This window comes from Neodiprion virginianus, chromosome 3 (assembly GCF_021901495.1).
Source record: "Neodiprion virginianus isolate iyNeoVirg1 chromosome 3, iyNeoVirg1.1, whole genome shotgun sequence".
NCBI lineage: Eukaryota > Metazoa > Arthropoda > Insecta > Hymenoptera > Diprionidae > Neodiprion > Neodiprion virginianus.
In genome coordinates this window covers 35944824-35969238 of record NC_060879.1, presented here as the reverse complement: position 1 = coordinate 35969238, position 24415 = coordinate 35944824, and the positions used below count along the sequence as shown (strand labels likewise).

General features: G+C 38.5%; 1 protein-coding gene across 3 annotated transcripts in view; it reads left to right on the top strand.

Annotated features, from left to right (window-relative positions):
- The window catches only part of LOC124300522 (helix-loop-helix protein 11), a 175581-nt gene that overhangs the window by 7456 nt on the left and 143710 nt on the right, over positions 1-24415 (top strand). For 2 of the 3 annotated variants that reach the window (XM_046754727.1, XM_046754725.1), the window contains exon 2: positions 22677-22962. In XM_046754727.1, coding sequence (XP_046610683.1) covers positions 22677-22962 — 286 coding nt within the window. The remainder of the gene's footprint in view (positions 1-22676; positions 22963-24415) is intronic. The other variant, XM_046754726.1, reaches the window with a different exon arrangement.

Sequence of the window (24415 nt, the reverse complement as noted above, 5' to 3'; positions counted from 1 at the left end):
TCATCGTCACATTTCGCTTAATAAAGCCATTTAATCGTATGTTATAAAACATGTACATAATCGTATGATAAAACCGTGCATCAGAGTTTTTTCCCCTTTCGTTTTCCGAGGCTTGTAACAATTGAGCTGCTTTCTGCGATATAATCGGGTTGACTAGTTCTGATAATACGGATACTTTGCTCGTGCTGTTACCTACTTGTAACGAAACTAAAAGAGAAGAGAACCGTAAAGGGATTGAGAAAAATGATGAAATGAAGGAAAAATTATTACCAACCGAACGTTGGATGTATTGCTCTCTCTAAACGGCTGTCTATAAAATATAAAAGTATATACTACAGAGCCTAATCTTAAATCGTCTTTGTAGTACGCCTACGTATGGCGCAGTTGCTGCCAGTGGAACTCTCTCCTCTGGAACATTCACGTGTTAAGGTATATCGCCCTCTTTATCTACCTGTATAATCAAACAGGTGGATCGTACAAGGGTCGTCGAAAAAAAATAAAACAAGAATCGAGAAGACGAGACTGAACGGGACTGAACGAGACGAAACGAATTTTCGAGTTTTTGATCTTTTGAACGGTGAAAAACCGTTAAGAGGACGTATTCATCCTTACGCATAACGTAGACGTGTTATACGTCGTACGTATAGGTACCTACGGGAGTTTAATTTTTGCTAATTATATAAACGACTCACTTTAGTTACGGTAGATGTTTTTTTTTCTTTTTTTTTTAATATTTTTTTTTTTTTTTCAAATCTATGAATTACGATTATTTACACCGTGGAATAAGAGACCTTAAATAAAAAAAATTATATAACGTGCAGCGTTCACGGGACTGTAACTATAACTGCAGAGCTGAAGAATCATGCCCTTTATTACCAGACATACGTAACATCTCGGCATGTCAAGCATTATGACCTAGCCTAGCAAATTGCGTCGTGCATGTTGAAAACGGTTCGACGAAAAGAAAGAGACGAAAATAAAAGAAACCTCCCTAGCCCTCTTAATATACTATTTGTATATCGAACGAGCCGTAGTCTGCGGTTAAGAAGACTGCAAATTGGAACTGAAGGAACCCGCCCAAAGAAAGAAAAAGAAAAAAAAAAAAAAGTATAAAAACTATAATAACGCGAATTGAGTCCCATTGATTATAGATAACTGTTCATAGAACCCGTCACACGTGACGTAGGTATTGTTCTTATTAATTCATACATCGATAATGCAACGCTGCAAAATTCATCGGCAGTCGCACCGAGTATACACGTACCCACATTCATCGCGCATACGAGTGTACACATTACGTACGTGTAAGGCGTAAGAGTAAGTAAAGCTCGTGTCATCCATTCAACAACTCGCGAGTACGCGCTTATTATTATACATAGGTATATGTAACGGTAAGGTTGTTTTATTATCATCATCGTTATTGTTATCATTCTTATTTTTATACTTCCTGAGCGGCGATGATTGTGTTATTGTTGGTTTTTTCTGGGGGGTTTTTTTTTTTCCACGTGATTAATATACCAATATTTCCGTCGTCAGCTACCGCTGTACTATTTCCTTTTTTTGCACCGCATCGGTTTTTGATGTACGCAGATTCTTTGCGGTTTTCCGCGATTACACCAAGCAGCTACGAAAATAATGTTCGATTATTTTATTCTTCCGTACGTCGTTTGTTGTTCTCGTTCGTTGGATTTACGTATAATTCATCGTACGCAAAGCGTCGACACGACGACGTGCAGACAACAATGGTGTCTCTGAGACCTCCAGCGTTACCAGCGTTACCCACAATACGGTGATGCTTCTCGTTCTCTCTATCTCTCTCTCCTTCTCTCCTTCTCTCCTTCTCTCTTACTCCTCGCGACGTTGCACTTGCATAAGAACCGAATCGAACTCCTACCGTTTTCGTCGAATACAGATCCCGTTCTAGAGCAGCATTTTCGGAGAATATAAGTAGTACAGTAAACTCCCGTTTATCCGAAATGATCGGGACGGAGGACGGTTCGGATAACGAAAATTTCGGATGAACCAAAGTCTCGCGTGAAACACTCCGAATTGCATCAATACCGCGAAATATGATCGTAAAACGTGCGTACGTAGAATGCTATTGATACGGTTGCGAATAAGCCTGTATGTTTTTGACTGAACAATTTTTGTTGACGGGTTAAACAGTTTTTAAGTGCTGAATAACAAAGCTCATTTATTTTGCGACGATACAGAAAAAATCCACCTGGTTTGCCAGCGGGAAAAAAAGGAGTTTTAATTTTACTACATACTCTTTGAAACAAAAAATGAACTACAAAAATATGAAACACAACTAGGGATTACTCAAAGGTAGAGGTAGGTGCATTCGAAAAAGTTTGTTCGGTTAAACGGGAGTTTACTGTATTTCTTTCGAACACCCTTCATTCCACATCTCTCAGATATATATTATTCTTACAAGCTACTGGTCAGTTTGCAGACATAACCGAGAATCGTCATTCCGTCAAAATTTTCATTGTCCTTCCAGGGTATATATATAGAATTTCAAACTATTAAAAAATATGCTAATTCACTATATTTTGTACTGAATTTTATTTCAAGGTTATTCATAGGCAAACAAAAAATCCATATTTTCAGTGAGATTCATCTACTTTTCTGTGATAAATAAACAATCATAAATGGGTTATTCCATGAGAAACGTATGCGACGTTAAATTTTTTATTTATTAATTTTTTTTCTTCCCTCAAGATGACAAATGGATCAGATTAATTCAAAAAAAAGAACCTCAACATTCGCACGTCATCGACTGTGATATTACGTAGCGTTGACATCTGGGTTATTCCACTACAGTGCTGATTAAATGAATTAGTTAGTGTTTTGTTTGAAAATTTTTTTTTCAGATCAAGTCTGACACTGGGATTTTTTATTTTTTTCTTTATTATTTATTCCCTGCAAAGAAGTTGAATCTCACCGAATATTCGAGATTACGGATTTTTTTGCCTACGAATAACTTTGAAATAAAATTCAGTACAAAATATAGTGAACGAGCATGCTTTTGGATAATTTGAAACTTGCCGCTTAAACAGGGAGACTAGGGGAATGAAATAAGAATCTGAAAAAAAGCATGAATTTTTTTTTCACCATTTAGAACCGAATGAACAGCCTCCGTTGTGAATTTTTTTTTTCTGCCTCATACAAGGACCACCCTGATATACACATATACTAGGATCTATGATTGTCATTACGGTCGGTGCGTTGTACATGCTTTTATGTAAAAGTGAAAACGATAAAAATAAATACAGCAAGTTTGGTAATCGATATGAATTCCGTCGCAGCAGCAGCAGCATAGCAATAACAACAGCAACAGCGACGAACGACAAACGGTAGAGAAAAAAAGAATAAAAAAAAAACAAAGAAAAATATAATATTCCACTGTTTTCCTTCGTTGTACAAAAGAGTTCCGGCAACGTCATAACCTTACATGCGTACATATATATAATATGCGAACGTCCACGTACGCATGTGTATTATTTGCATGTTATATACAAGTATGTACACGCACGGAATACAGCATCGAAATTTTCCATCTTCTCTCGGAGCGTAGGAAACGTCTCTCGCTTCGTTTGGGCAACCCTCGCGCCCCTCCTTTCTTCCTCTCCTTCTATCCGTCTTGGACGGCGGAAGCGACGCTGCTTGAGGGACGGACGCCGGGCGGGGCAGGGGGGGGGGCTGGGTAGGGAGAAAGTAGTCCCCGCAGGGTCTCCCCCACTTTTATCCTTTTTTGCCTCTCGCCTCTTCGTGTCTCTTTTTGGCCCTTCCTCTCTTCTCTCCTCTCCTCTCCTCTCCTCTCCTCTTCGTCGCTGTTTCTCTCTCCCTACGCTCTCCTTCGGTACTAGGAAACCCCCACGTCCCTTTGTACCCGACATGCAGGCAAGGGGCCCTTTCTTCGTTTGCCCGGCTGTACGATCCGTTCTCTCTCTCTCTCTCTCTCTCTCTCTCTCTCTCTCTCTCTCTCTCTCTCTCTCTCTCTCTCTCTCTCTCTCTCTCTCTCTCCCTCTCTCTCATTCTCTCTCACTCGAGTGATGGGTACAAGGTTATAATATTGTATAACCGATGCAGCCCGCTAGCATCAGTCGCGTTGAGATTAGGCGAGATATCGTTGTACAAACACTCAGGCTATTATATATATACATATACATGTGTGTGTACAGAGTGAATTCTCAACTACTACACACCGTCGTAGTCTTCTGGATTCGCGGCGATGCGCATGCGCTAGAATCCGAGAACGGCTGTCCGTCAGGGGGACCAACTATCGGATATTTGAAATTTATTTAAATTGTCGAATTCTAGAGCAAGCGCGCGAATCGCAACTCTAGGAGATGACCGGGTGTTGTCTAGTCGTTAGGAATTCATACCGAGTATAGTGTAATAGCGCGTCACTCGCATTTTATTTCTAGTATCTATAAAATGTAGGCGATGCATCTGCGTACAGTCTCGTCGTTGGTACGTGCTTTATTGCTGACGTTGGAGTTGGGTTGGTTTAAGTTATAGGTTAGGTTTCCTTAACGTATACGCACGCGGAGGGGGGGAAGGGATAAATGAATTCAGGCACCTGTATACACTCGAATTTAGGTATTTAGAATGATGTTTATTGTGTATGGTTAATATTATAAGCGGTCACGTGTAGGATGATATCAGATATCGCTCCACGTTACTTTCCCAAATACCGAGTGCGTTATGTACGTCAACGTGATTTAACAGATGTATTTTATATTAGGGCGTATGCTTGTTTCATGCAAATTGTATGACGTATTGCGTGAACTTGCGTGTTAAAATTTGTAATCTTGTAGGTAATTTTGTTTTTTTTTTTTTCTATTAACGCAGCGACATTTCGGAATCAATATAATAATAATGAGAAATAAAACTAAACATCCCGGCTATATGTATGCAAGGAATGACTGTGCAGTGAATAATGGAACTTCTTTTACTGAAGTTGCAGTAAAAAATTGCCCGCCTGCAGACGATGTTGACATTCGATCGCTGATTGTAGGCATTTCTGTCTGCACGCATTATACCTATAAACGTCTATCAATGTCGAAAATGATATTATGTATGCATGCATGTACCTGGAACATCGCATAAGTAAACGTTACCAATTGATGCCTTGTTTTTTTCTTATTCTTTTTTTTTTTTTTTTTTTTCGTATTCTTTACATGGACGAATCAATGGCGTTGATGAAATATTGACGAGGGTATTGTCGTAATTGATTTGTGCAGTTTACACAGAAGGATGAAGTTTTATTTCAATGTTTTATGCATTAAGCAAAATAATAACCGTTCGCATACTGCGTAGGTAGGCACATGTAACATACGTAGTATATAACTGCAACTGTAATTTGTCCGTCTGATTCCAGTACATCGTATCATTAACTTGTCACGTTCTAAGTATCGTTGTATACGCGGTCATACATAGTATTCGGAAAATATGATTAAAGAAAGAAAGGAAACAAAAAAAAATCCAATTTTATTTCGCGCCGCCCGACGAAATACGTCGAGATGGATACACTATACGTTATATATTCCGTACGTCGCTTCCGTCGTTTGGGATGACGAGAAAAATTGGGGTCCATCTCATTTCGGCGCATCGTGCAGCATGTGACAACGGTTCGTGTGATATACAAAGTTATTGGTCGTAATTCTTCGGAATTTGTTTTTCTATATCTTATTTTCTGCGGCAGATCAAGGTAAAAGTAGATAATAATTATTATAAATTTTTAAGGCTATCGCTGTAGAAGTGATCTTTTTTTAAATTGAAAAAAATAAATAAAAACTTTCATTGTGGTTATTATTTTTAAATTTTATTTTTATTCCGATAAAAACCCGTGAGAATCGGTGGAGGAGGAGGACAAGGAGGAGGAGACCGAGGCAGCTGCTAGACGGCGTCGCTCCGTCTGACGTCATGAATCGCTAAATGTATCTTCTCTCTTTTCGCCCGCGTTACTTTCTTTCTTTCTTTACGGCTCTCGCTTAACCTTGCCGAAAGAATCGAGTATATTATACCTATGTATACGTATATGTATATACTAGTAGTTGCTGTAGTACACTAGTGTATTATAATATAATATTGTATGTGTGTGTGAGAGCAAACTTCAATGAAATAACGAACGACGAGTAATTCTGCATAGGTGTTACAACGCGAAGCGAAGAGGTCGACGTTGCGTGGTAATCTGATACGTTTTCTGCGGATCTCTTTATAACCGGAAGAGATTTGTCGCTCGATACACTTAATTTTTACATAATATAATCAAGTAAATCGTTAAATTAGGAATTCTTTGCAGGTGTATCGCGTTAGTTATGTTATTAATAGCGGCTCGACATCTGTCATTTTTAATGACACTTTGGGATGGATTCAAAATGGACGAATGAGATTCAGTGTTGTTTATTGTTAGATTTACATTTGATTTAGTTTTAGATTAGAACGGCGTAAACGGGGGGGGGGGGGGGGGGGGGGGGGGTTAAGAAACATACGCACGGGAATTTAAATTTCCCATCGCAAGAGAACAGCTTACGTTTTCGATTCGAGATACCGACCGTAATTAGATCTCATTAACCGTGAGTAAAAAAAAGTTGTTTGGTTCACGTGATTCTTTAATCAAAAACGAAGAAAATTAGGGCCTGTATAAGACCCTTAACGATATTACGATGCATTCGAGAGGTGGAATTTACAAGATTCGAGCGTTTTTTCACCCTCACCCCCGTTACGTGAATAGGTAAAGAAAAAAAAAGATCTATGTTTTACCGTTCTCGGGTCGAACTAATTGTACGATAACTTGCAAAAATGGTATTGTTCAATTTATAATTACTTCTGTGAAACGAAACAGCACCATGTATTTTTGTATTCAAATTTATACATCGAAGATGCCCAATTTTTGGAACATTCTTACAAGTCACAAAAGCCACCCAAAATTTCGTGGAAAAAGATCAGAGAATATTTAATCTTTTGACGGGAAGAGTCTCGGAATTTTATTTGAGCAAAATTGTCGCCACTCTGATCGATATATATTTTTCTAAATGCACATTTTACCAACGCGTCACGTCGAAGAATCATTTCGCGTTATGTCGCCAAGTGCAGCGCATAGTTTCTTAATTTTTGATTATCCATGTACGCGGAGCGGTGCAGTCGAAATTTTCTCGGTTACGGACTGCAGCAGCGGGTCAAACATGCGGCAAGACTGACCCAATGACCCCGCAACGACGAGACTCGGGGCTCGATTGACCGCAGCGCTATCCGGACCAGGCGATGACTTTGAGGCAACTTGTATAAAGTTCACTGACCCAAGACGACGCCACGCGGTCAAGGCGTCGCGACGCACCGCGGCGTTACTCTAGGACCTAGTTTCGTAAATTAAGAGGGAGGACCTGTTTTTTTTTTTTTTTTTTTCTGACTGAGACTGAGGGGAGGAATTTTATTTTTTTTTTTTTTTTTATACAAGTTCAATTTTCATCCGTGTACCGCAGCACGGGAAGCCGAATATTTCGTTGCGAAAATTTCAACGGTTTTGCGTAATGTAAACAGCGGAAGCTCGAGACTGAAGATTATTAGTAATGAGATTATAGACGGGCGGGAGAAAAATTTAATAAAAACGTATAAGGTGTAACAACATGGTGAGAGAAGGCAGGTGTGCATGGCGTATCTATATGGTTGAGGGTTTCGTTGTCTGACCTCGCGGGAATTGGATTTTCTAAATTTTATTTCAAACAACGTATTATTTATATTACATTATGCAATTTTTTTTATCATCACATTCCCTGTACTGATAATAAATTCATTTATAACGGTATAATTACAGAATTACAAGTCCTTACACAGCGATGCTTCGAAAGAAGACAAATTGTTTTTTTCCCCTTACGATTAATAACAACGAATTCTGTCGATCCTGAAAAATAAAAAATGTACGCCTGGGAGGAATTCATCCGTGCTGATGATACTAGTCGGCTCCGTACAGTCTTCTAAACAGAAATAATAAAATTGAAATAAAAAACAAAAAGATGCCTAAACTCAAGCGGCGGTTCTTTCTCTCTTTCTCTCTCTCACTCTCTCACTGTCTCTCTCTCTCTCTGTCTCCTTCTCTCCCTCCGCCCGCAGCCACGCAGACAAAGGCTTGCTGAGCCTCTCGGATCCCGAAGCTGAAGACGAAGAAGAAGAAGAAGAAGAAGAAGAAGAGGGCCAAGGTAGTGATATAGGTCCGGACCAAAGCGTCCGCCTTACCGCCCGCCTTTTTTCTTCCTCGACGGCTATTTTTGGTTCGACTCACGATCGGCCGACCGCGTTCTCGAAGCACGTCGTACTCGGATCCTCTCCTCCCATTACTTATGTACTTGATACGCAATCTCGATCTTTTTCACGAAAAAGACGCGCGATGCTATCATAATCCCTCTATTCCTACCCAGTAGCAGGCACTTGGATCTCGTGGCTTGACGTTACTCTTTGTTGCAGTAAAAAGCCTTTTGACAATCCATGTTGTCCTCGGTTCTTTGCTGAGCCCTGAACCCGTTCACTTACCGAGTGTTTACGCAGTCACGTATCGATACACAACGATCGCCACGTCGTCGTCTTTGTCACGGGATCGTTTTTCTTTACGAGGATGAGGTTTGCGGTTACGTTACCGTAAAGGTATTAATTTTTCAGAAAAATCGTTCGCACTTCGCGCCTCTGGGATTGTGGGAAATTTAATAAACCACGGAAAGTCGAAACGTATGCCTATAATCCAATTTTTGCAAGTTAAAGTTCCATGCCAAGAGTCTGATTTTAAAATTGCACAAGAGCGATTTTTTCTTTCTTTCTTTCTTTCCGATTTCTCTCCGCAGTTCAATCGAAGTTAGGCATGAAACCACGATCGTCGCACGTCATCGCGTTATATTTCCATTCCCTGCGGCGTACAGCTAAGGACGCATCGTACAAGCTGCAAGCTGGAGGAGCAACCGCCAGCTGACGATGAACGCCACTAGCGACGACGATGCAGGGCGTACGGAATTAAAAATAAACACTCTTTCTGGGCCGCGTGAAGCTACCGACGATGTGGCACGGGATGGATGCAGCAAGGGACGCGACGGCCAGCTGCGCCATCCTCGACGCCTGCAGCGACGCCCTTGAGCCGAACCCTGCCCGCAGGCAGCTTGGAAACTACGCCTCATTTTTTACAACTCACCACCACCGCCATTATTCAATGAACGCGTATTATCGATTACATTGCGTACGACGCGATATGATATTCTACGCGGGGTATACGTGGGCAAAGATCGCGCGTCTATACAGGGTGTACCGTTTCGGGTGACGAAGCGGAAAAATTTTTTGAAGTACTTTTTTAGTTTTTTTTTTTTTTTTTTTTTTTTGTAGAATTCAAATTTGTGAAAAAAAACACACACGATTCTATTTAAAAAAGCAACGTTATCCTTCAAATGACCTTGCAAACGTCCACGGAATAAAAAATACGGTAGCACAATGTATTTTGTCCAATTCGAAGCATAAAACTTTTACTTCGAACAATTTTTCTCTCAAACGCATTTTTTCGCAAAATATTCTGCCGTGTCGATTCAAGTTGGACATCCTGTATGTATTGTAAAAACGAATTGGCATATTTTCGGAGCGAAATCATCATATTTTGTAAACGTCATTGTTATTGTTATTACAGGGATTCGTTTATTTATTATACGTTCAATTGTCGTATGATGGGTATATTTCGGTATAATGATGTATCGCGGGCAAGAATGGTTTTAGATTTGTTGTACGAATATTATATACCTATCATATTCTTGAATCGAATTTCGATTATCTCGCGTAATGTTTTACACTCAGTTCCGAATGTATGTACTATACGTGGAATATCGCTTTCAATGATCTACTTGCACAGCATCGGTTGGAAAAAATTGATGGCTTTTGTTATACGTATATGTGTGGATAACGTACGTACGTATACGCACGAATACGTATAATAGGTACATTGTGTATCAATGTATGAAATGGTCGCTCATACTCGCGGGAAGAGAAAGTTGAATTTACGAACAGGAAAACGATCCGCTGCGTTGCAGTTGGACAATGTCCACGACAGAGTTTGGTGATGTTGCTTTTTATGATCATCACCGTTTAAGGTGCGTGCGTAAAGGGAAATAAAACGAAAAAAATTGAAATAACCGCGGTTTTCAGTTCGTCGAGCGTATACGTATTTCCATAGCGTTTACACAATTGGGGGGAAAATTCTTTAATAGCTTTGCATATGGCGGGAATCGTTCCGATAAATCGTAATTTTTATACATGTTTTATTCAATGCGTTGTGCTTGGAAGGGCAGAACTTACAGAGACTTACTTTCATTCGAGATATTGTTCGAACGGAAGTTGTGCGACAACAACGAAGATATTGATCGGTCAGCGGATGCTGAGATGTTTGATTTGTTAAAAAGAAAGAAAGAAAGCAACGAATGAACTAAGGACATCCTTTGAAAATATACGGAATCGTTAACGCAGTTACTGCCATTCTTATATTTGTTTAAGATGAAGAAGCAAAGAAATTCAAACTTCCGTCAGCGTTGCAACTGTTTTTAGCACGTTGAATTGTTGGTATTTTTACTTTTTTTTCTCTTTTTTTCCAATTTATTGTCACTTCATTACGTTGTGGTCCATTTGTATCTATACGTATAATTCTACATAATCGTGTTACATAGGCGTGTGGGCGGGTAATATCATCGATCATTTACTAAAAATTATCGTTGGATGTTTTGCGCGTAGTGTTGCACAAGCATTCTCGTATTATTCTTGTACCTATCCGTATAACAATTGATGAAGATTGATTGAAACCGTTGCAATTCTTATAATACAAAGTTTTCAACAACAGTGTTGATTGAGAAATATGTATAACTTCGAAATATCATTCGACGCTGCGAATCGAATTGAAATATTTCGAGAACGCATGTCTGATTGAAAATCAATGATAAATTTTAATCGTTGTAAAGAAAAAATTGGATAAAAAAAAAACTAAGCGGATTGAAAATTACTTTTCATCAATCATATTTTCTTATTATTATATTCATTGTCGGCATTGTGACGAAATAAAAGAAAATTTTAGGGTGGCTCTCTACATGTATGCATATGATATACAAAGCTCACGAGCAATGAATGCAACGTCATTCGCGAGAAAAATGCGCGGTATCAAATCTTTGATTATTCAACGCAGGTCACCTCCAGAGTTTTAATTGATAGTAATTGATCGTAATTGACACAATTGTTTTTGTGTAAACAGCGTGCGATGTAAACATGTTTGAATTTAAAAATTTTTTTTAATTTCATTTCTTTTTTTTTTTCTATTTGTTTTGTCCAAAACTGTGCTTGAATTTATTAATTATTATTTTTTACACAAAAATTCCTTCCTCATTCTACGGTATCTCGGTATTGCGATATGTATAAATTATATATTTATAGATAATAGATGTTGATATTGGAACGCCTGCCTGCAACTGATCAGCTTCACGTGGAATGTTTTTCGATCGTAAATAATATCTCGCGAAAGGTTCAACAACGTCCGAGGCTCGCGATCAGCTCGGGGATCTTACGGCTCAGGTTTAACTTGTGCTGCTCCGAAGCAGCAGCGTGGCGTCGATGTCTAAACCGCGACGTAGGATTAACAACATTTGAGATCCCGATTTTGTGCGAATTGAAACGAGCGAGGATTAGTATTGCTAATAATGTCGGTGTAATTTATTATCCAGTCTACTCGGTGAAATTTTACGCTCACGATTTATAAACAATGATATCGTTGAATTAATCTCGAGGCAAGTTTTGTCATTGCGAAATGTAGTAAAATATTTCAGCGAAACTCTCCAGTTTCTGCTAGTCGATCAGACAATGTGGTCGAAAAATGTAGTAACGATGAAAAATAGCAACAATTATGTGATATTTTTCATTCGATCGATGATTCGAATTCCTGGGTTTACAATTATATTTGGAAACAACGTCTTTTTTTTTTTTTTAATACAGACACAAGTGAAGTTTCATTTGTTTGCTTTTTCATTTTAGTTTTCAATTTGGCACATGAAAAGAATCTACTCCGTTACGCTGTGACTCACGTGTTTTCTAACATACGGAGACTCCGTTGACACTAGATACACGTTTCAAATTTTTTGAACGGCTCGTAAAAAGCAAACGTTTCTGTTTCCCGGAACGTCACGTCGACGACGTCAAAGTACGTAAACGGAGGCTGAGCGAACAGCTTTTCTTCCTACATTTTCCTCCTTCGCCATACAGGTCGAACCTTCTCCGCGGATCGTACAATACGAGCAGAGATCAGCTGCACCCTATCTCCGTTGAATTATTTATCACTTTTTGTCTCTGTGTACGATACATAAGCGTGATAAAAGAGGCATTTTGTCTGTACGTATACACTCACATTGCATATTCCGAGACGTTTGAACGATGAAAAATTGTCCTTGTTTCATATATGTATACATGTATTTACGTACGTATAAAATAGGTTGAACGTGTCGAGCGAATGAATTTATGATCGAGCTGTGTGCAGAGTATAAGCTGTACCACTGCACAGATGAGCTTCAACGGATTGTTTTTGACGGTACAGAGAAAGTAGAATTTTTCCACGGATTGCGGATACTTTTCTATATTTATTATCATTCAAGGCTAGGCTTCGGTGATCTTTGATACAAAAATTATTCACATGTATCTATCGATCGTCGGTGAAGTTTCGTGTAGTCGGATGTGAAATACGTTTTTATTTGTAAAAAAAAAAAAAAAAAAAATGTTTTTCCACATATACTAGATCAATTTTCGTTGCAATCCTGTGTTTCTTTACTTTTTTTTATTTTTTTACTCTCCCAATGCGAATAACGATAGTGTCAAAATTCAATATTGTTAAAATGTTGCCTGCACTTTTAGTTTAGTTTTTAGAGTATATAACAAAGTTAAAATTTGGAAGCCGAGAATCTGTAATACCAATTTTGTTGAATAGTTTGTACACTTCTTTACAAATTCTTTATACAATGTACGCAACTACTGCGTTATTAATCGCCGATGATCAATGTAACGATGTCAGTTTATTAAAGCTTGTTCGTATAAGATATTATATATTACGGTAATATGTAAAATTAATCACTGTCTCAGTGGTGATAAAATTTGACAATGTTTTTACCCAGCCTCGGTGTCGAGTCACGCGCGTACTCCCAATTATCTATACATACGCGTTATGCCTGCTTTGGGTTCGTAGGATGTACGAATGTATGGGGCATTCCACGCCAACTGTACCCATGTTGGACCCTTGCCATTTTTGATTATGTTGGAAAAAAGTTTGTGCGATTGTCCCAAACTTCAAAACATGCCTTGAATTTTTTCACGTTGTTTTAAGTAAATTTGTACTACTTATTATTTTTGAAAACCAACATGTCTTACGCCGTGATTTAAAAATCTGAAAAAATTGTCGAAAAATTATCAAAAAATCCGATTCTGTCTACGAAAATGTTTGAGCAATCGTCCAATTTGCACCGCCTCTTTTAATTATTTTTTTTCTTCAATTTTTCCTATTTAAAAAGCTCAAAAAAGAGTCGCAGCGATAGCCGGCCCGCTCTGAGTCCAAGTTTAAAAATTTCCACAACTGACGCGAGATTTTTGACAATTTTTTCACATTCTTAAATTACGGTACAGGGCATGTTGGTTTTCAAAAATCATTAGTAATATAAATTGACTCGAAATAATGTGAAAAAATTTAGGGTACTGTTTTGGAGCTGGGAGAATTGCATCAGAATATTTTGATGAAAATCAATAATGGCGAGGGTCCAACGTTGGTAGAGTTGGCGTGGAATGCCTCATATGTACGTATAACAGCTTTACAGCAGCAGCAGCAACAGCTGCCCATTCCAGCCAAGGTCAAAATCCTCCCACCGTATTGTTAGACCGCGTCATGTATCTCGTTTCGGCACGGACATTGAAATCGAAATTAGAATTTGCAATGTCCCCCCCCCCCCCCCCCCCTCTCTCACTCTCGCATCTTACGTAATCGCGATTCGCGGGTATTTCGCGGGTGACGCGTAAACAGGATCGAACAACGCGATACCGGAATATATCACCTCGGCTCTCGTCGGCGGTTTTTCGCCTCTCTCCGATTCAATTCCCGCCTTCCACGTTGTTTCGCGCTATTATATAAGCTGCCTTCACGGATGCGAATCAAAGGAGATTGAAAATCGTTACGCAAAACGCGGAAAATAATGCCGTATTATTCTCCAAGCGTACGATCAAGGGTTGTGTGTTTTTTTTTCTTTTTTTTCTCCAAAAATCTGTCGCTTAAAATGAATAAACAAATCGACTTCGCCAAGTATTAAATATCAATCTTTGAAACGTGCTGAATTTCGGATTCTTATTCGTCCGTCGTGAATCGCGTATAATATAAATTGACGAAAAATTGAAATGCAAAATTTTCTGTGCAATAGCCGGCGAGTAGCAAATGATTTATTCTCACGGTACACATCCTCTTGTCCGAAATCGCACGATGGAGGAAGAGACACGTTTTTCACCGCGACGAACAAAAAAAATTAAAAAAAAAAAAAAGAAAAAAGTAAAAAAAAAAACAAACAACTCGAAACGCGGAATGGAATGCAAACCGAGAGACGAGCGGCTATTCCGCGATTGTTGTACGTACGTACGTATCTCGCTGCTTTTTACCGCACGGACCGGACAGCTGATGATAGACAGACGCCGGGAATAAGCTGGCTTACAAGTCAGCTGAGTGGCGCCAGTCGTCAGCTGTGCGTGACTCACTGGCCTCTGGACGTTGCCTCGCCTCGTTTCGTTCCTTGGTTCCTTCCTTTATTTATTCTTTACTTACTTACTTCCTTCCTTCCCTCCTTATTTCTTTCCTTCTTTCTTTCCATCATCCGTCCAACGAACCGTTGGGCTCGACGCGTATTCACTTTTTGCACCGCCGACGACGAGTTTCCGGGTTTTTCCTCCGACGACTCTGCCCGCGTTGCGCAAAACCGGCTTCCAGCGTCCGATCGAAAGAGACGTTGCGATCGTAACGCTGGATTTGTGTTAATTGTCGTACGTTTCACGATTTTTTGTACACACGTAATAATATATTCGGCGAAGAAGATGTATTACCATTTTTTTCTCCACTTATTTGGCCAATTGATTGCAGGTACCGCCTAATTTCTCGACGGATTTCGTATTGGGATTTAATTGCGTAGACGTGCATCTCACTTATTATTCGATGAATTCGTTGTCGAAAAGTGTAAAACTATTTTTTGAATATTTTCGTATTTCCTTTTTATCGTATAGAAATTTTGTTTCACACTTGTTGAAGAATCTTTCGCAATTGTCTCTGACATGTGAAACCGATAATTTGATTTTCGTTTTCACGTATTTTTCCAACTTTGTAAACACCTATTTTCCTCAGAATAATTCAATTATGTTACCTGTGTAAAATAAAATTCTTATCGTTTGTCAGAAGATGTAACGTACACAATGGTTTTACGTATGAACGTAACTATAAAAGAATCGATAGAAACTAAAAGTTTTTCCAACTAAATTCCGTGTGCGCAATTGATACTTGTATTCGAATATTGTTACAATCGATTCTGTACGACAAAAAAAAAAAGAAAAGAAAAGAAATCTTCGATTTACAAGCACGATGGTGATTATATGTGAGGAAGACGTTCGTCGGAAAAGGTCATTGACTGACGACCTACAAAATTAGATTGTTGCAATTTTGCGACGTTTCGACAGGGTACAGCCAGCCAACGTCAAGCTGTTTATTTACAAAACAAAAAAAAAAAAATTTATTCATTATGCAATCGTTATTTCATATGTTTGAGTCCATGTCAAGTTAAATCAATGTCAAAGTTACTAATAATAGGTAATCGCGTGGATGGCATTTTTTTTTTTTTGAATGAAAATTACTTTGATTTTGGTATCTGAAAAGTTCAACGGTATACGTTATAGATTTGTACAGTAACAAACAGTTCTCACTGCAATTCTTGTAGTTACAACTTCTCTACGCAAATAAAAAATAATAATAATAATAATAATAATAATAATAACAACAATAAATAAAAATAAAGAAATATCTAGCAATAAAGGGCGGAAGAAATGAATTCTGGGTGAAGCGAAAGTGGCCTAGAGCGAGAGATGCGAGGAGGGGAGAAGAGATCGGAGCACGGCACAGCTAACCACGACGGATCTAATTACCTACGAGCGGGTTATATCCGCGCTGTGAAGTTGAACGCATGAAATCGCGACGTCTCTCCGACAAGTCAAAGTAAGACGAAAGAAGGGAGGAAATCCAGGCGACCCACTTCCTGCTCTTCCTTCCTATTAACACGCGACGTAGGCGGGCACGCTTCGCGTTCTGTAAATTATGTACCGAAGCTCCGAAGCTACTCTCATCTCATCTCATCTCGTCTCATCTCATCTAATCTCTCGTCTATTTCGCTTCGCGTGGCTTCGTGGGCGATTCGAGTGACGTCAGGAAAGCGAGTCGCCATCGTCGACAGCTGATGATAAGCCGACGGACGGACGGACGGACGCGAATTCCACGTGTAACAACGCCCGGCCTTGAACCTTCGCGGACCTTGGCGAACCGGAAGTTGAACACCGTCGTAGTGCGTAGGGCCGGTGACCTCCGTTCTTTAATGAATTCACGGACGCGCGTAACGGTGCGCGTTTCGAATCACAAGATGTACACTCTTCTTCGCTCCGACTCTGATCTCTCTCTCTCTCTCTCTTTGTTGCCCATCAATGATACCTACGTACGTGGTACACTCGTTGCTTTTTTCTAGCCTGGGTTTTGGTTTCGGTATGCTTTGATTTAATTTGCTTCGTAGATCGGGTTGGCTCACATTTAGTCATACCTCTAAAAATACTTTATTCCATGTGCGCGCGATAATTATCTTTTCAAAATCACCGCGTAGTAATGGGATGTCGATTATTATCCGCAGCTAATGCCGAAAGTGAAGTGATACTTGAAGGCCAAAAATACAGCGTTATGTACGTGTTGTAGAAAAGAATCTGGTGTGTATTAATTTAGTTTAACGATTTGAATCCAAATTCTTGAATAATTAGTTTCGTGTGATTGAGTTAATTAATTATTTAAAAAAAAGAAAAGCTATCGGAAGAACGATAATTTGGAACGTCTATGCAGTGAAATCATATATATATTTGATTTAACAAAATATTTCTATCGCCATATTTGGTTAATTCGACAAATCTTTATTTATATATGTATTTTTTTTTTTTTTTCGTTTCTGCGGGTACAACATTTGAGGCTGTCTTTTCAAGCGACGAAAATCCGATCGCACAATTCAACTTGGATTTTGTTCATTTTACGGAAGATAAATCATGTACCTATTCTTATTTACGTAGTCCAATTCTTAAGTTGAATTCGGTACATGTGTTGATAAAATAAAATGGAATAAAATAAAATAAAATGAAATGGAATAAAATAAAATAAAATAAAATAATGAAAAAGACTAAAGAAGAAACGCACCAAGAACAGTTTTAAAGTGTACGTTTCACTTGAGACGCTTGTTCGGTACGCGGTTATTTTACCACGTATATACGCGGTAACTTCTTTTTTCCTCAACTCTGTGATAACCTCGCCAGGGGATACACGAAGTTTGGGTTAGATATCTCATGTCTTACAGGAAGTACCACCTGCAGGCCTGCACGCGTATTTGACAAAGAAAATCCAACACTCGCATCCTCGGGAAAGTCGCTTGCGTTTTTTTCCCTACCATATTGTTGTTGTTATTCTTCCGTAAAATCAACGCGTAGTTGAGAAACCGAATCGCGATTATAAAAATCATACAACCGAACTTACAACTTATAATTATAAGTTGACAGCATAATTAACTTGGTCGGAGTGGAATTAAGATGCGCTAAATATACGCACATTTTCACTAACTCGCGCGGTGTACAAAAATGTGTAATAAATTTCAGTCGATTCTGTTATACTTGCGTTGGATTATAAATTTATTTTGTCAATGTAGCTTATGGTTGGTATATCTGTAGATATAATTGAAATAATTCCCCGGCGATTACTCGCTGACTAACTTAATTAAATTAACCAACCGAATTAAATCAATTTTTTTTTCAAATTCATTGGAAAGATTTACAATCGTACCTTCATGCGTATCTCTGTAATTGCAATTATACTAAAAACTTCTGCAGGAAGAGTCGAAAAAGAAAGAAAGAAAGAAAGAAAGAAAAAAAAACGGGCAAATGAAAATGGAAAAGGGTTTTTTCTTCCAACTTTTTATCGCTTCGCTATTATTTTTTATTTTATTCATTTATTTATTTTTATTCCACTTGATCAAAGAATCCGTCGCGTCGTCGCCGCGACGCGTTTCCCTCCCTTCCGACGGTTATGGCTGACGGTCGTCGACGTCGACGTCGCCCATAAGCCTCGCAGTTTCGTTATCGCCGCCACGTGTAGAACGAGCGTGTTCCGTGGAACAGCAACGCCGAAGGTCACGGCCTCTGACGATGACTCACCGCCTTTTAGCCCGGCTCGATTCAATTTCGGCAACCCCGCTTTCCTAGCTCTTCTCGTTATACCACGCATACATACGTACATCTGATATAAACTTTCAGCTCTAGATAACAATTAAATGATTTTATAAATTTTTTTTTCTCCATCCATTTTCATCGGAAAAAAGCATCGGAATTTTCTTTTCACTTATTTTGCACACGGCGGTGACTCTTGGTTACTTTACGCTTGGTTGTACGAATTTATGTTCTTTTTTATTTTTCTTTTTTTTTTTCAAATTATTTATTATTCTTCCCCCCCCCCCCTGTTGTCTTCTTGATTTTATTACGGTCCGATTAATTTGATCGGTAATTTTTTGGATCGTTGAACGTATGTGATGATATTCTTGTCGAATAAATGGTTGTATCGGTACGTATGAGACAACTTGACTGGGTGAAACGTAGATCAGTTTTTGCGATAAAACTTCACGCTTTGCTGCAGACGTTTATTTTATTACAGGTATACGTATACATATATAAGTGTGATATAATAATTGCTCCCCGAGAGTGTTTTTTTTCAACTCTAATACTGTTGCGAGATCCTCTTCTCCGTCATCCTCCTTTTCCGCCTCCCTCTCCTCTTTATCCTACTCGACTTTTAGAAGGAACAAATAATATTTGCATATATTAATTATTCATTAACCACGGGCGCTTTCTATTATAATGATTGGATAATTACCTGTATATGTATATACGTGTATATAATATATAGGATTATTTGAATGCGACTATCGTTCGGGTCTCTCTTGTATACATCGATTCATGCAATACATACGTACTATGTACGTATTATACATGGAATGTGTATGCGACCTGTGTTATATTATAATATACCCGTAACGCTTGAGACAGTTTGGCAAAACTTTTACGCGATCTCGCGGGTTGCGGATTGATTACCTTCGTCGGCGAAACGCGCAGAACCGGAAATTCAGAAAATATCAATACGGCGTCGAATAACTTCTTTTTGTTTTTTTTTTTTTTTTTTGTTTTTTTTTCATCCTGCGCCGAAGGAAAAGTTATCGGTTTTTACTACGATAATCACTAATTTTTTGTAACAATTGACCAATTTGCCGACAAAAACCCCGGCGATTATTTTTTTTTCCCGTTGTTCGACTCATCGTTAGTGATAAAATTCTCATCACTAAACTTTTGTCGAAGCTGTTGCTGCTGCTGCTGCTGCATTGCGACGATGTTTTATTTTTCCCGGAGTGCATAATTGTACGTATATAATATATATTATAACAATGATAATAACACAAGCGTGGAATGCAAATCTTAAGTTCACGCGTACTTTGGACCGATGTTTATATTCGGTCGGTAAGTTCTTCAATCCAATACCTAGACAATATCGTCCTCGTGTTTGGATGATTAATTTTCTCTTCATTTTTTATTTATCTTTCCTTTCTATCTCCTGCAAATAACGTTTGACGATATTTTCTCTTATATTGTTTTCAAAGTATTACGGAATCGCTGCTGCTGTCTCGCACCGCGCCCGCTTATTGAAACGATAATGAATAATAAATTCAATTAGCTTTATGCATACACACGTACATGGTACAGTTCAGTTGTGTTGTTGGAAAAATGCGGATGAATAATTTAAAGTAAACAAAATAATTCCTGCAGCTGTCGTTATAAATAAATTTTGTGTATACGGTACGTGTGCAATGTATACATATATTTATATTCTTATATATATATATATATATATATATATATATATATATATGCATGGGGGAGGAGTCGTTACACGCTTATCGCCATGTGCGAAACCATGCAGCGACGAGGACTTTGAACGATCGCAGAAATTATTCGGCGGTCGCGTGAATCGCTGTCCTTGTATTATGAAATCAGAAAAAAAAAGAAGTAACGAACAAAATAATTAGATAAACACAAGTTGGAAAACTTAAAATACAGTTCTCGAGTTTTGATCATAGGATGGATTTCTTTCATCTTCTCATTGATCGCTCGATTTTTTCGTTTATAACTGCAGTGAGGAGAGAAAATCTTAAAATTATGCAACTTTGTAAAGACGCTTTTCATAATCCATAGATTTAGGTCGCGAAACGATCGTAATCTCACTGTCGATTTCGAATATACTCGACTCGTCTGAATCCGTGACGGCAATATTTTTTTTATACTTCATCTTCATCGTTTTGTTTTATTTTCGTCCTACTCTCGGCAGATGTGCGAAATAATACGTTCATCGGATTGGAAGACTTTTTATGTTCGGTATAGAAAAAATTTATTGGAAATTTCTTGCTTCTTTTTTTTTTATTACATTTTTTAAGAAAAAAACAACGAAATAATCGCCAAGTCTTTTTGCACAAGATTCCGGCATTCGTATATAAAATTTGGTTACGAATACCGATTTTTTTTTTTTTCTGCGTCGTTGCATAGTTTTATTTATTTATGACACCAGATTCGTCGAGTAATGGAACAGTGTGTATAATATATTACCTGTAATATCTGCACGAGTTTTCAGTGTAAATTTGCGTAGGCCCGTCGTGTATCATTAATTTCATATACGTTTAGGCATTACGGGTATTTATAATTTACTGCGTTACGTCGTAATGTACAAAATTCATAAATATTGATATATCAAAAACTATTAGTAGTAATCTTGACTCCGTAAGGCCCAATTTATATTCGCCGATAAATTATGTACACTCGCGACGTGTATTTTGGAGGTACGAGAATAATTTTGAGCTCAGGTTGCACCGCATGAAACATCAAAAATAAAGATTGAAGTATCGTTCATTGATTTATAAGATATTTTTTCTTCACACGCGAGATGCGACGGTTTATTATTCGACGACGTATAATATCGAGAATTTTTAATTCTGGTAGTTCTTGTCTGTTTTGACTAATTGATTGTTACAGTTTATAATATTTATGATATATACATGTACACTTTTCTTTTACAAAATTTTAGTCAGTAGGCAGCGATATTATCGATTGAATTATTCGCCTCGTTTGCAGAAAGAAGACAACAGTAGTAAAGGATGAAGGTAATGATCCGGAGGCATTCTCTCTTCGTTACGTTGTACCGCCGGTATTGATATACTCAACCATCCGGAAATGCTTCGGGGCGAAATTTTATTATACAAGCTAAAACGGTTTCGGCTGTATCGATAGGTATAAAGAATTACTCTGCGAAAAGAACCAAGAAATCATGGCGGAGATTTCAATTTCCTTAAAAGCTAACCGCACGCTTCTTCTGCACTCAATTCACGAACAATACACATATCCATTGATACGAATCAATTCCTCCGAGAGTCTTTTTAAACTCTTGAAAAGCATTCGACGCTGGCGCCAACGATTTCTTGTTTTCCTAAACGCCGCGGCTATTTGCTTCGCAGATTTGGCTGCATCTGTAAAATCACATCTGAAAATGAATAATCGGATTAGAATGATCTCGAATAAAAAAAAAAGAAGAAAAAAGAAAAAAAAAAGAAACACGCAGGAAGTGAGTAAGCGAACCAAGTAAATAAGAAAGAAAGACCGACATGAAGCTTGCATTCCTTTACACCTGACTAATCAAGGTTTTTTTCTGAAAACACGTCGACATTGAGTGACCGATGAATACATGCATGTAATTCGTATTTTTGGGAAATATGTGGTACGGTAATAATTATAATAGCTGGATTTAGTGACGCGAGGAAAAAATGCAATTAAGATATTAAAGCTGACCGTTTGCCTGCGTGCATTCGTAATGAATTAAACGCTACCTAAATCGGTTCGAAGAATTCGAAGCATCCATTCCTGTACGTAATATTATCATCCGTGCAGTGACTTGTACTATACACACGTATGTATATACATATATATTTGTATAATCGCTGTGAGAATTTGGAGGAAACGTTGCGATAAGCGAATCGCTTCGTCAAAGAAAATGTCTTTTTTTGGCTTCTGCCTTCTGAATCAGGAAACGCAAGATTGGATTTTTACGACTTGGAGTGTTTAAGAAAGATTTCACAATCTGTTATTTTTTTTTCATAACAATTCGACGTTTCATTCATCGTATCGTTATCGCGTTTGAGAATTTCATTTAGGAATTTTTCCATCGTCGATGGACACCGTATTTTGTAAATTGTTTTCTTAAAAATTGCGCGGTCATTCGTTTTCAGCAGCAGCGAGGGGGCGGACGAGGGTTCGGTAGCGACGAACGTGATTGTCGGGGATCATCACGAACTTCAGGAATCTAACGACGGACAGGTTGTAAACAATCTAAACGGTCACAACGGAAACGGCGTCGCGGGTCGGACTACGCCAAGAAGCCACATGGAGCAAGAGAAGAGAATGAGGCGTGAAATCGCCAACAGCAACGAGCGACGACGAATGCAGAGTATCAACGCCGGCTTTCAATCCCTCAGGACGCTTCTTCCCCATCACGAAGGCGAGAAATTGTCCAAGGTGAGGAAATTTATTCATTAATCGAACGTTGATCGAACAAATCAGATTTCGTCGATCGAGTCCAAGCTGAGGATCGATTATGATTTATTGTTCGTATTTTACTTTACAATCAACAACGCGTCGGTACGTCGGAGGTCTGCCTTATCGTTTTACGTACAATTTTTACCACGGTATCAATCATTTCTCTCTTGTCTAAGGTCCGCGAGGCGAAAACTCAAACAGCGATGATAGAACGGATTCAATTGCCACGCTGGTGTTTATCGTCTCGTTTGCGATCGGAGAGATTGACGAATTTAATAATCGTCCCTCGGTGTCGATTGCTTTTCGTCGAATATACCTACACGATTTTTGTTGTATCGTAACGCAGACTTTGGGATACGCTTACGCGATATCTCATCGTGCGCTACAAGTTTCAACCGTAACATACTTGTTTATTATGGCGTTGCGGTCCAGACGGCGGCGGCTGCGCTATACTTTATGCCAAGCAAGCAATTTTTCTATCCTATCTCCAACAACTGCTAACGACGACCACGGACATACGGATATTACGATTACGGTATGCAGTTATCTAAACGAATAATTATGTAGGTCAGTTACTCCGCTATACCGATGTAATAGTCGAAAGCCTGCAGCTTTGATGCGTATGAGACACTGTAAAAAAAAGAAGAAGCTGCAACGTTCGCCGATGGCTCACATTGTCAGTTTAGTCTTAAGCTTGCGCCGTTATTATACAAATACACCGAGCTTCTATCAGCAGTCTGCAATTTTCACGCACGCACGCGCAAACAAACAAATGTTCATACACACCCGTATTGTTTATTCGTGTTTATACGTCCAGAGTAATATTGGCTGTTGCACCCTGTAAGTAAACTTTGGAATTGCACAGCGTGCGTCGTTCACACTTCTTCGCCTGACATTGTCGTCAATATATTTACTCGGTTTATTATAAGACACTGCTTATTTATGTATGTTTTATACGTAATAATATGAAGTAATTTCATATCTTCTTGAATAATTGCTGCTGCAGATCATCGAAATCGTGTGTTGTCCGCGTTTATCTTATCACTCTTATCGATATGGCGATCTGCAATGGATTTCTATAGCTGAATGTTGTTCGATCAATTTAAAAAAAAAAAAAAAAAAAATGGATTTTTTTTTTTTTATCATCTCTTGCTTCTATGCCATTATTGCGCATTGTGTAATATTCACTAAATTTATAGCCAAACGTCGAACGCGCAGTTCGTCAAAGAACTTTCTTCGCATTACATTACATTGTTGAACGTGAGAAGATATATATGTACGTATATAATAACAATGCCAATAATAATAATAATAATAATAAGGGGACGTTATGCGGGGTTGAAGAGTGAGAGTGAAATTTCTTGGCCGGTTTATTATCGTCGGGGTGATCTGCAAGCGAATCTTGCAGGCGGTTATCAAAAAAGGAGAACTT